Here is a 12845-nt window from a genome sequence, read left to right as displayed (position 1 = left end):
ATTGTATTAAGTCATGACAATAATTCTGTCCAAATAATTACATTTGAAAAGCCAGGCAGGCTCAGGAAAGGTCGCTTGACTGAGGTTCGTTAACCGTCCTTGGCTGGAACGGCGCGCTTCCTGGTTCCGGGGCTTCATTTTCTCTCAGCTTGCAGGTTTTTGTTCCTTGGTTTTATCAGAGCAATCGGCTTTGTACATGAAACAGAAGATGATCCCTAATGAAGGAATGCGTCCTTAGTAGGGTTGCCAAATCTGGGTTGGGAAATTCCTGGAGAGGCCTGGGGAGGGCAGGGTTTGATCTTCTTGCCTGAAGATCAGTTGTAATTCCTGAAGATCTCCAGGCCTCACCTGCAGGCTGGCAACCCTGGTCCTTAAGGCAGCATCCCATGGTACAATTGCTTGAGTAAGTTCACACCAGCATTGCAGCCATTCCAAGCATGAAGCACATGACATTCAGATGCCGTACTCTTGCATATATCCTTCCAGGAATCATGAAACATGGAAACATAGAGCTGGAAGGGACCTCGAAGGTCATCTAGTCCAACCCCTTGCCCAATGCAGGAAATCCACCCACTCCCCCAGTGACCCCTGCTGTATGCCCAAATTGGGCTAGATGACCTAGACCCTCACACATGAACGTTTGAAGCATACCTAGGTACGACATCCACATGCTCCATGTTCCCACAGCAATCCTGATATTTAGAAGAAGGGTTGGTTTTAATACCTCTACCTTTAAGGAGTCTCAAAGCGGCTTACAATTGCCTTCCCTTCCCATCCCCACAACAAGCACCTTGTGAGGTAGGTGAGGCTGAGAAAGTTCTGAGAGAACTGTGACTAGCCCAAGGTCACCCTGCTGGCTTCATGTGGAGGTGTAAGAATAAAACCCGCTTCTCCAGATTAGAGTCTGCTGCTCATGTGTAGGAGTGGGGAAACCAACCCGGTTGCCAGATTACTGTCTGCTTCCTGCTTTCTCAGAGTTCTTTCTGAGCAGAAGAATGAATTTTAAAAATGAGGCTTGGGTTTTTTCCACCCCGACCCCCCATCCCCCGATTTCTTTTAGAGAGCTCCATTTTTAAAAAATGCTTTTTTCATGGCACTTGGGCTTCTGCGGGGTGGGGAAAGAGCTTTTCTCTCACATTAAGCCAATTACAAAGCAGCCTTTCAAGGGGGGTGGGGACTCCAATGCTACTTGATTTGAGCTTGGAGACTGCTGGCACATAGATTCGCAACAGGAAAGTGTGGGTCCAGCGAGCAACGAACCTCAGGTAAAACTCCCATGCAGAAACGACACTTATCTCCCACTCAGAAGGTGGGAGGGGAGTTTGCGCTGTACCTTTGTAACCCGACTCCCTTCTTCTCAACACCTCACCTGCCTTCCAAGGGATATAAGGGCTCAGGGAATCATAGAATCATGGAGTTTGAAGGAACCACCAGGGTCATTTAGTCCAACCCCCTGCACAGGGCAGGAAATTCACAACTACCTCCCCCACACACCCCCAGTGACCCTTACCCCATGCCCAGAAGATGGCCAAGGTGCCCTCCCTCTCCTGATTTGCCTAAGGTCATAGAATCAGCCTTGCTGACAGATGGCCATCTAGCCTCTGCTTAAAAACCTCCAGGGAAGGAGAGCTCACCATCTCCCGAGGAAGCCTGTTCCACTGAGGAACCGCTCTAACTGTTAGAAAATGCTTCCTAATGTCTAGATGGAAACTCTTTTGATTTCAATTCCAACTTGTATCTAACGAGGGGAGCTTTAGCTCTCGAAAGCTTATACCCTGGAAATTCTTGCTGGGCTTCAAAATGGCCCTAGACTCGAACCTTGCTCTCCTTCATCCATGGCTATTATGTGCTGCTCACGAGTCCAGCTATCCTTGCGATCAGTTCCTGAATAAAGTCTGTTAACTACGCACAAGCAGCCAGTGCGGTCTAGCCAGCGTCGCTCGTTTAAAGGACGTGTCCAACTGTGCTGGTCCGGAGAGGGAGCCAAGAGCGAGGCGATGCCATCCTTTACGCAGATCAGTCAGTTTAATGACCTGGACAAGCATGAACAAGGATATCCGGCAAATGAGATGATTTAGTTCTTGGCCTGGGCAAAAGCGGCTTCAGGCTGCAGTGAGTCAGCAGATGCCGCACAGTCACAAAGCTGGTCGACGCAGCGCTGTCCCTGAGCCCGAGTTTGCCGGGCAGCCTTAAGGCGATCTCAGCACAAGATTGTCTCCTATGTTTTTGTAGGAGTTTGAACCTTGGAGGTGTTGAAGCAGAGGCTGGACGGCGGGCCATCTGTCGGCAATGCTGATTCTGTGAACACATGAACACGTGATGCTGCCTTATACTGAATCAGAGCCTTGGTCCATCAAAGTCAGTATTGTCTAGGGCTGTTGGAAAAAAAAATTCGATACAGTTCGGCTTTGGCAAAATTTGGCCCTTTTAAATTCGGGCCGTGCCGAAGTCCGAACTGCCCCGCTTCAGATCCCCGAAATTCGGGCGAGATCCAGAGTTCGGGGGAAAATTCGGGGGGGGGCAGCTGTTAGACGCAGATCTGTTTAAAGGGCCCCCCACGCGCCTTCAGGGAAGCCCGTGAAGGCGTGGGGGGGCAGAGGGGTTTAAAGACCCCCCACCCCTCTTCCCAGGACTCCCGGGAACATGAGAGGGAGGGCAGGAAGGGTTGTGTTTGTGGCCCTTTCTTACATGCCCAGGGTAATGTTGATTGCCACTTTGGGGTCGGGAAGCAATTTTCCTCCAGGCCAGGTTGGCCAGTGATCCTGGAAGGGCTTTTTTTGTCATCTTTTGGGCGTGGAATAGGTGTCACTGGGGTGTGGGGGGGGGAGAGGCAGTTGTGAATTTCCTGCATTGCGCAGAGGGTTGGACTAGATGACCCATGCGGTCCCTTCCAACTCTATGATTCTATGAAGGTCTGTTCACCAGGTGGGCATATTGGTAGCAAAATTCCCGGCATGCCTAGCAATTGGCCCTTAAAAGACTTTTCTCTCTCTTCTGTTCTGTGCCCCCCACCAATTGCATTCGTGCAGGCAACCCCAAACAAGACTGATGCTGGCCAGCAAACAATCCTGGCAATTGTAGAGAATCCTCTTCCTTCCCCAAAGTTTCCAAGGGCCGCTCCACTCCAGCAGTTCTGCCAGCCCTGTAGGTGTGGAGGATGAGTTCAGAACCAGAACAACTAGGGTTGCCAACCTCCAAGTGCTAGCTGGAGATCTCCTGGTATTACAACTGATCTCCAGCCAACAGAGATCAGTCCCCCTGGAGAAAATGGCCGCTTTGTCAATTGGACTCTATGGCTTTGAAATCCCTCCCCTCCCCAAACCTTACCCTCCTCAGGTTCCGCCCCCAAAACCTCCTGCCGGTGGTGAAGAGGGACCTGACAACCCTAAGAACAAACAGGAAAAAGGGGGGAAGAACCCAACCTTAAAAAACCAGAAGCTAGGTACCCAGGGTTGGGTTGAAAAGATAAAATAATAATAAATATACTTTATTTAAAGGTACTATATAAGGATTACAAACATTAAAAATGATAAAACACAGCACAATGGCATCTCAAAGGGTTGATAGACCTATACCACACGCCAGATGTGTTTCGGCCAGCAGGCGTTCATCAGTGTTAAAATTAAACCCGTATAATGCATACACAAGTATTTACAAATATCTCAACATATGCAGACAACCATATACCAACCCAGGCTTGCGTGTAGGGTGTTAAATAAATGTCAAATTGTAAAGCCCTCTAGTTGGACTGCCTGCAAGCAGTTCTTATACTCGGCTGTATTGGTCTCCCATACAGAATGTGTATGCAAGTATCAACCTGGTAAAGCAGTATAAGTCTATCAACCATTTAAGATGCCATTGTGCCATGTTTTATCATTTTTAATGTTTTTAATCCTTATATAGCACCTTAAAATAAAATATACTTCTCTACTATTATTTTATCTTTTCCACCCAACCTTGGGTACCCAAACCCTAAGAACAACCCATTAGACTTTGCCTCCACCAGCCCACGCCGGCGGTGCTTCACTTGATGGTTATTACCAGCGATGTGCACACCGACACAGGGGAACTGGAGTCCGAGACAATAAATCTTCAAGAGGGAAGTTGCATAAGCCCACTGAATTGTCAGCAAAGGGAAGTTTTGTTTAAAGGGAGGGGGAGCTGAAGGTGAGCTATTGGCCAAGGAGGTGAGGGGCGGAATAAGAGCAGGAAGCCACATTGCCAGGTTTTCAAAGACCGGTTCTGATCCGGAAGGGGCTGCCGGCAGGAAGATATTCTGTGTACCACTCAAGGAAGGGGCATAACAGCTGCTAACTTTCCTGCTGCTATTACATTAATAACATCCTTTTCAAGTTTAATTCGCTTTCATTTGATCTGGCATCAATTCAAATAGGAGGAATCCGACTTTTTTTTTTTTTTAATGCCAGAAGTTTTTATCCAGGGTTTCTGGCAGTCAAACGGAAATATCTGATTCCCTACAGCAACAGAGCGGCTTGGTAGGGCAGGGAACCACTGGCTAACCCTCTACTTACAGGGGTGTCAAACATAAGGCCCGTGGGCTGGATGCAGCCCCTTGAGAGCTCTTATCTGGCCCACAAGGCAGCCAGCCACCCCCTCCACTCTCAGTCTGGGCTTGCAAGTGACATTTATGTCATATCCGGCCCTTGTAGCAAATGAGTTCAACACCCTGCTCTACTGTTTGCAGCTCCACCTCTGCCTGTGGTAAGAGAGGACTGTTGTAGCTACTAGCTGGAGCTGGTGATAAAAAGTAGTCAGCGTGGACTTGTCTCTAATACTTCTTGTCAGACTGACCTCATTTCCTTTTGTGATCAGGTGACAGGTTAGGTAGCTCGTGGGGATGCCGTGGATATTGTATATTTGGAGTTTAGTAAGGCATTTGATAAGATTCTCCATGATGTTTTGATCAGCAAGTTGGAGGGCTGTTGATTTGATTTTAGGATGGTTAGGTGGATAAGAAATTGGATAATCATACCCGGAGAGTGGTATTTAATAGCTCGTCTGATTAGAAGAAGAGTTGGTTTTTATATGCCAACTTTATCTACCTTTTAAGGATTCTCAAACCGGCTTACAATCACCTTCCTTTCCTCTCCCCACAACAGACACCCTGTGAGGTAGGTAGGGCTGAGAGAGTTCAGAGAGAACTGTGACTGGCTCAAGGTCACCCAGCTGGCTTCATGTGTAGGAGTGGGGAAACCAACCCGGTTCACCAGTTAAGAGTCTGCCACTCATGTGGAGGAGTGGGGAATCAAACCTGGTTCTCCAGATCAGACTCCACCACTCCTAACCACTATACCACTCTGGCTCTTAGGTAGGTAGTACCTAGCGTGGTGCCACAGGGCTTGGTTTTGGACCCAGTGTTTTTTAATATTTTTATCAATGATCTAGAGGAGGGTGTGAAGCAACTCCTCATTACATTTGCAGATGACACCAAATTAGGTAGGATAGCAAGCACTCCAGAAATTAGAGAAAAAATACAGTTAGACTTGGATACATTGGAAGAATGGGCAGATGTGAACAAGATGCAGTTTAATGGAGATAAATGTAAGTTTTTGCATCTGGGCAGTAAAAATATTATGCACACATACTGGATGGGGGATACTCCTCTGGGTAGGTAGTAGCACGTGTGAACAGGATCTTGGGGTTTTGGTGGACTCCAAATTGAGTATGAGTAGCCAATGTGATGTGGTAGCAAAGAAGGCAAATGCAATCTTAGCATGTATCAACAGACGCATAATGTCTCTAGGACACAAGATGTGATAGTATCACTGTATACTGCACTGGTGAGAACCCATTTGGAGTATCATGTCCTGTTCTGGAGGCCTTTTTATAGGATGGAAGTAGAAACTTCAGAGCAGGTACAAAGGAACACATGAACACATGAGTCTGCCTTATACTGAATCAGACCTTTGGTCCATCAAAAGTCAATATTGTCTACTCAGACCGGCAGCGGCTCCCCAGGGTCTCAGGCAGGGGTCTTTCACATCACCTACTTGCTTAGTTCCATTAACTGGAGATGCCGGGAATTAAACCTGGGACCTTCTGCATGCCAAGCAGATGCTCCTACTACTGAGCCACGGTCCCTCCCCTAAAAGGACAGAAATGAGGATGATATAGGGGTTTGGAGACTGTGCCTTATGAAGAAAGGCTGCAGGAATTGGGAATGTTCAGCCCAGAGAAGAGGAGGTTGAAGGAGGATGTGGTTACTCTTTTTAAGTGTTTGAAAGGCTGTCATTTAGAGCAGGGTAGGGTGCTATTTCAGCCGGTAGAAGAAGATAGGACTCATAAGAATGGGTTTAAATTACAGGATATTAGGGAAAAAACTTTTAACAATGAGGGCCGTTCAGTGACGGAATTGGTTGCCCAAGGATATTGTGGGTTCTCCCTCCTTGGAGGGGGCCAGCATGGGAGCCAGCATGGTGTAGTGGTTAAGAGCGGTGGTTTGGAGTGGTGGACTCTGATCTGGAGAACTGGGTTCAATTCCCCACTCGTCCACATGAGCAGCGGAGGCTAATCTGGTGAACTGGATTTGTTTTCCTGCTCCTCCACATAGAGAGCCAGCTATCCATAGAGAGCTAGTGTGGTGTAGTGGTTAAGAGCGGTGGTGGAGTGGTAGCATCTGATCTGGAGAACAGGGTTTGTTTCCCCACTCCTACACACGAGGCCAGCTGGGTAACCTTGGGCAAGTTACAGCTCAGTTAGAGCTCTCTCAGCCCCACCTACCTCACAGGGTGTCTGTTGTGGGGAGGGGAAGGGAAGGTGATTGTAAGCCGGTTTGAGTCTCCCTTAAGTGGTATATAATAGGCATGCTCCTCTGATCCTGGAAAGAACAGGTATGCATCACAACTAGTATCCATTTAAACTAGTTCCCATGAATAGCCCTCTCCTCCACGAACGGGTCCACTCCCTTCTTAAGGCCTTCCAAGTTGGCAGCCATCACCACATCCTGGGGTAGGGAGTTCCAGAATTTAACTGTGCATTTAACTAGCCATGCAGATTTTGCACATTATCAGATCATTTCAGGATACAATGCTTCCATATTAACATACCACACTCTCATTAGTACATTATCTTGATACTTACAGGACAATGATTAGCACATTATGTCTGCAGGACAGTACTCAGCTCAAACCCAACCCCTCTCTGACTCTTCCTACACCCTTGACACTGAGAGACACTGTCCTTCAGTGTGACTCCTCTGAAGATGCCTGCCACAGCTGCTGGCAAAACGTCAGGAAAGAAAATTCCAAGACCACGGTTACACAGCCTGGATAACCTACAAGAACCAATAACTGTGCATTGTGTGAAGAAATACTTCCTTTTGAATCCCTCACCCACCAGCTTCAGCAGATGACCCCCTTGTTCTAGTATAGGTCCTCATTATAGTATTCTGAGAGGAGAAAATCTTCTCCCTGTCCACTCTCTCCATACCATGCAGAATTTTACAGACCTTTATCACATCTCCCCTTAACTGCCATGACAGGTGGTGGTTTTGCCTGAGAGGAAGAGGTATCTCATCCCCACCCCATTTCAGGTCACAGGTGATCTGTTAGAAGTCCCTTCAAGTCGCAGCTGACACACGGCGACTCCCGCTTTGGTGCATTCCAGGAAAGAGACAATCAGAGGTGGTTTTGTGCCATTGCCTTCTTCTGTGTAGCGACCCCTGCCTTCCTTGGTGGCCTCCCATGACCAAGTACTGACCTCGGTTGCCCCCTGCTTAGTTTCTGAGCTCTGATAAGCCCTGGCTAAGCTGGGCTGTTCAGGCTGCTCGAACTGAGCTGAAAAGGGGAGCAATTTTGGCCAAACGTTCTGCTGCAGTGAAGCCTCCCCAGCACACACACATCTTTGGCAGTACTGTGGCCATGGCACAAGGCCTGTGGCTCAGTTGTAGAGCATCTGCTTGGCATGCAGAGGGTCCCAGGTTCAATCCCCAGCATCTCCCGTTCAGAGGACCAGGCAGTAGGTGATGTGAAAGACCTCTGCCTGAAACCCTGGAGAGCTGCTGCCAGTCTGAGCAGACAATACTGACCTTGAGTGACCAAGGGTCTGATTCAGGATAAGGCAGCTTCATGTGCTCATATTGGGAGGGGCCATGGCTCAGTGCAAGAGCATCTGCTTGGCATGCAGAAAGTCTCAGGCTAAATCCCCAGCATCTACTGTTAAAGGACCAGGCAGTAGGTGACGGAAAAGACCTCAGCCTGAAACCCTGAGGACCCACTGTCAGCCAGTGTGGTGTGGTGGTTAAGAGCGGTGGACTCTGATCTGGAGAACCGGGCTCGATCCCCCACTCCTCCACATGAAGCCAGCTGGGTGACCTTGGGCCTGTCACAGTTCTCTCTGAAATCTCTCAGCCCCACCTACCTCACAAGGTGTCTTTTGTGGTGAGAGCAAGGGAATGTGATTAGTTAAATTGTAATAGTTAAATTGTGGAACTCCCTGCCCCAGGATTCGGTGATGGCTGCCAACTTGGAAGGCTTTAAGAGGGGAGTGGACATGTTCATGGAGGAGAGGGCTATCCATGGCTACTAGTCAAAATGGATACTTGTCACTCATGATGCATACCTATTCTCTCCAGAATCAGAGAAGCATGCCTATTATCTTAGGTGCTGTGGAACACAGGCAGGACAAATGCTGCTGCTGCTGCAGTCGTCTTGTTTGTGGCTTCCTAGAGGCCCCTGGTTGTCCCCTGTGTGAACAGACTGCTGGACTGGATGGGCCTGGGTCTGATCCAGCAGGGCCTTCCTTATGTTCTTATGTGATTGTTAGTCAGTTTGAGACTCCTTTTGGTAGAGGAAATGGGCATATAAAACCCAACTCTTCTTCTTCTTCGACAGTACGGACCTTGATGAAGCAAAGGTCTGATTTAGTAGTAGCCAGCTTCACGTATGTTCATGTAGTTACTTTGTCAATTTCCCAAAAAAAAAAAGTTGAAAAGGGTTTGCCCATTCAGAGTGAGGGCAATGCTAATTCTGGAAGCGTTGTAACGTCATCATATCTCTGTAAGGTCAGGATGTCTGTGCGTCTATTATAAACTCCCCATTGGCTGGGACAATATTCCCAGGAGAAGCATATTTTCTAAAAATGTGGTGGTACCGTAGCAGCAAAAGATCAAGGCAGTGAAAGCAAAGATCGTGAATGACTCAGCGGAGCCCTCCGTTGGCATCTGCAGGCAATTAAAAGAGTTGACAGGTTTAGGTATGCATGCCCAGGTTACAAATTCTGTGCTTTGGGCGGTGGGAGGGGGGATGTGAACGTTCTGGGCTGTTAATCCCCTGTAGATTTTAGCAATACAAAAAGTTGCAGCAAATAACTTTTAGATATTAAATAACTTCTGCTTTTCAAAGGAACCTTCATTGACTGTAAAAGCCGGGCTTGGGAACATGCTGGATCAGCCTGTTGCTCACATATGGTTGCCAATTTCCAGGTGGGGCCAGGAGAGCTCCCAGAATTACAACTGATCTGCAGACCACAGAGATTAGTTCCCCTGAAGAAAATGGCAGGTTGGGGGGGGGCTTCCTGTGGCATTTGCCCCTCAAATCTCCAGGAATTTCCCAATCCAGAGTTGGATACTCTATGCAGCTGACAAGAAAATTAGAAAAGCAGCCACTCTAACGGAACAGTCAGTGTGGTGTAGTGGTTAAGAGCGGTGGTTTGAAGCAGTGGAGTCTGATCTGGAGAACCGGGTTCGATTCCCCACTCCTCCAAATGAGCTGCGGAGGCTAATCTGGAGAACCGGGTTGGTTTCCCCACTCCTACACATGAAGCCAGCTGGGTGACCTTGGGCTAGTCACAGCCCTCTTAGAGCTCTCTCAGCCCCACCTACCTCACAGGGAGTCTGTTCTGGGGAGGGGAAGGGAAGGTGATCGTAAACCAGTTTGATTCTTCCTTAAGTGGTAGAGAAAGTCAGCATATAAAAACCAACTCCTTCTTATTCTTCAGACTTTGAAGTTATTTGAACGTCAAATCAGAAAAGGAAGGGGAAATCCAGCTGTAAACATTTTTCAGACCCCTTCAGCCCAGACCTTCTTGTCCCCGGCTGTCTAAGGACGGCCTGAACAGAAAAATGTCAAAAGGTGACTCTTCGAATCCCTGATTGGTTTGTCCTGGAAAGGAAATCAATAACTGGGCAGGCAGGGTGTGCATCTGAGACCGAGCAGGACGGCAGCAGCGGGCCGAGAGCCGAAAACGGAAATCTCGTCCGCTCATCGGCTGAGCGTTCGATGCTGTCCTAGAAATGCTGTTTTGCCATCAATATTTCTTCATTAGGAATAATGATTTTTCCACCTTCCCTGCCAGCCGGTTCCAAAACCGTCCAAAGGCTGGATGTGTCGTGAATCTTTAAAGCGCACTTATTGGAGGAAGTCCTGACGCGGCGACCGTAAGAAAAAAGCAGCAACTGGCGGTGGAGGGGGAGGGGCAGGGCGCCACGGGAACAGCGGTTATTAATGGCACCTGCGGGAGCCCTTGGGTGGATATTGCACTCCAAAGCATTTACATAAGAAACACATTGCAGTAGCGCAGCCTGCAAGAGACGGCACGTTCTGTCTCTGGAGCTCTGTGTCATGCATCGTTTTGAGTCAACCGTGAGGCCTCTGGGAGGTGACGAAGAGGCACGCAACCACCCCAGTGATGCCTCGTGGCAGTTGAGACACCAACGTGGCTACCCCACACACACACCTGAAACTAGCCCTGGGGAAAGAGGTACAAGCGGCCACTGTCCAGCCAGAGCCCGTGGGCCAAGTTAGCAATTGCATCCTCGTCTGGCTGACCAGCTCGGAAACATGATGCTGGTTTAGCAGGATCCTCAGCCTGATGTTGCACGGTTCTTTTGACCTGCTTCTTTTTTCAGACTGAAAACAAAATAGGCTTCTGACCCACCCCCACCCCCAATTCTCTTTGTCTTGCCCAGGCCGCTGCGCACGTTGCGGAGAGAACGTCGTGGGGGAAGGGACCGGCTGCACGGCGATGGACCAGGTGTTCCACGTGGACTGTTTCTCCTGCATGACCTGTGGCAACAAGCTTCGGGGGCAGCCTTTCTACGCAGTGGAGAAGAAAGCCTATTGCGAGCCCTGCTACATCGTAAGTAGAGGGTGAAACAGGAGGGCTGGACTCATTCATAGGATTGCCAACATCCAGGTAGTGGTGCCCCGGGCTCCTGTCTTCTTTCATGTCTCGCCCTCCCACTAATGAGACAGAATGTAAAAGCTAAGATAGCCTATCAACAAGGGAAGGGGATTCTCACTGCGTTCCCAAGCTGAACTATTTACACTCAGACACTTCCATGAACCACCTGTGCACCACAGTCTAGAACTGGGCTCCCCAATTTGGTGCCCGTGGGCCAGCATGGTGTAGTGGTTAAGAGTGGTGGTTTGGAGCGGCAGACTCTGATCTGGAGAACCGGGTTTGATTCCCCACTCCTCCACATGAGCGGCAGAGGCTAATCTGGTGAACTGGATTTGTTTCCCTACTCCTACGCATGTAGCCATCCGGGTGACCTTGGGCTAGTCACATTCTCTCAGCCTCACCTACCCCACAGGGTGTCTGTTGTGTGTGGTGGGAGAGGAAGGGGAGGGGCTGTGGCTCAGTGGTAGATCATCTGCTTGGCATGCAGAAGGTCCCAGGTTCAATCCCCAGCATCTCCAGTTAAAGGGAGTAGGCAGAGACCCTGGAGAGCCGCTGCCTGTCTGAGTAGACAATACTGACATTGATGGACCAAGGGTCTGATTCAGTATAAGGCAGCTTCATGTGTTCATGTGTTCAAGGTGATTGTAAGCTAGTTTGATTCTTCCTTAAATGGTAGAAAAAGTCGGCAGCTAAAAACCAACTCTTCTTCTTCTTCTCCTTCTCCTCCTTCTCCTTCTTCTCCTCCTCCTCCTCCTGGAAAACACAGCAGAACGTAAGAGCAAACAGGAGTGATGCCTAGTTTGTGCTATCATTTTTTTCCTAGTTTTTCCAGCGATTATGGCTTTTATGAACTGTTTCAAAGTTATGAGCATTCATAATGACGTTATATTCCAAACCAGAGACTAGGGCGGCAGACTGGGCATAATTGCCTGGGAACATCTCCTGAACGCACACCTTTCTGAAGCAAAAGGGAGGGGCCATGCTGTGTCTCTCCATAGCATAGATTTCCTTTTTCCGGACACCGACCGGCCTCATGCCCTGCAGAGCCAGGAGATCAAAACCCTCTTTTTTCCTATAGCTGCCAGTGGCAGTTGACGGAGAATCTTCAAACAGCCCCGTCGAACTTCAAACCCCTGCTTGAAGTCAAAACCCCGCCATCTCGGTCTCCTCTAACTTTGACATTTTCAGCTGTGCAAAGCAAACTTTTTAAAGCTGACCTTGGTGCATTGATGGGGCTTATCAGGAAGGAAGAGTGAGGCTTGATGGGAAACATTTCTTTTATTTCATGAGGGTGGGCTGGGGTTTTTAATGTGTTTTATGGGGGCGGGTTATACATGGAAGACCTCTCACTCAATTTTAGCATCCATGGTTTGCATGCAGAAAGTCCCAGGTTCGATCCCCAGCATCTACACTTAAATGGTTACAGGTGTTAGGAAACAGTTGCTGCCCCTCAGAATAGGTAGTAGTGAGCTAAGAGGAACAAAGCAGAAGACAGCGTTATGAATCTGTAGGCCCTTGGGTTGCCAACTCCAGGTTGGAAAATTCCTGGAGATTTGGGAGGTGGAAGAAGAAGAGTTGGTTTTTATATGCCTATTTTCTCTACCTTTTAAGGAGACTCAGACCAGCTTACAATCTCCTTCCCTTCCTATCCCCACAACAGACACCCTGTGAGGTAGGTGGGGCTGAGATAGTTCGGAGAGTAC

General features: G+C 48.7%; 1 protein-coding gene across 1 annotated transcript in view; it reads left to right on the top strand.

Annotated features, from left to right (window-relative positions):
* The window catches only part of LPP (LIM domain containing preferred translocation partner in lipoma), a 242359-nt gene that overhangs the window by 191918 nt on the left and 37596 nt on the right, over positions 1-12845 (top strand). The window contains exon 7 of the mRNA XM_056849722.1: positions 10928-11097. Within this exon, the coding sequence (XP_056705700.1) occupies positions 10928-11097 (170 nt within the window). The remainder of the gene's footprint in view (positions 1-10927; positions 11098-12845) is intronic.

The sequence above is a fragment of the Euleptes europaea genome, chromosome 5 (genome assembly GCF_029931775.1).
Source record: "Euleptes europaea isolate rEulEur1 chromosome 5, rEulEur1.hap1, whole genome shotgun sequence".
Taxonomy (NCBI): domain Eukaryota; kingdom Metazoa; phylum Chordata; class Lepidosauria; order Squamata; family Sphaerodactylidae; genus Euleptes; species Euleptes europaea.
This window is presented reverse-complemented; position numbering and strand designations above follow the sequence as displayed.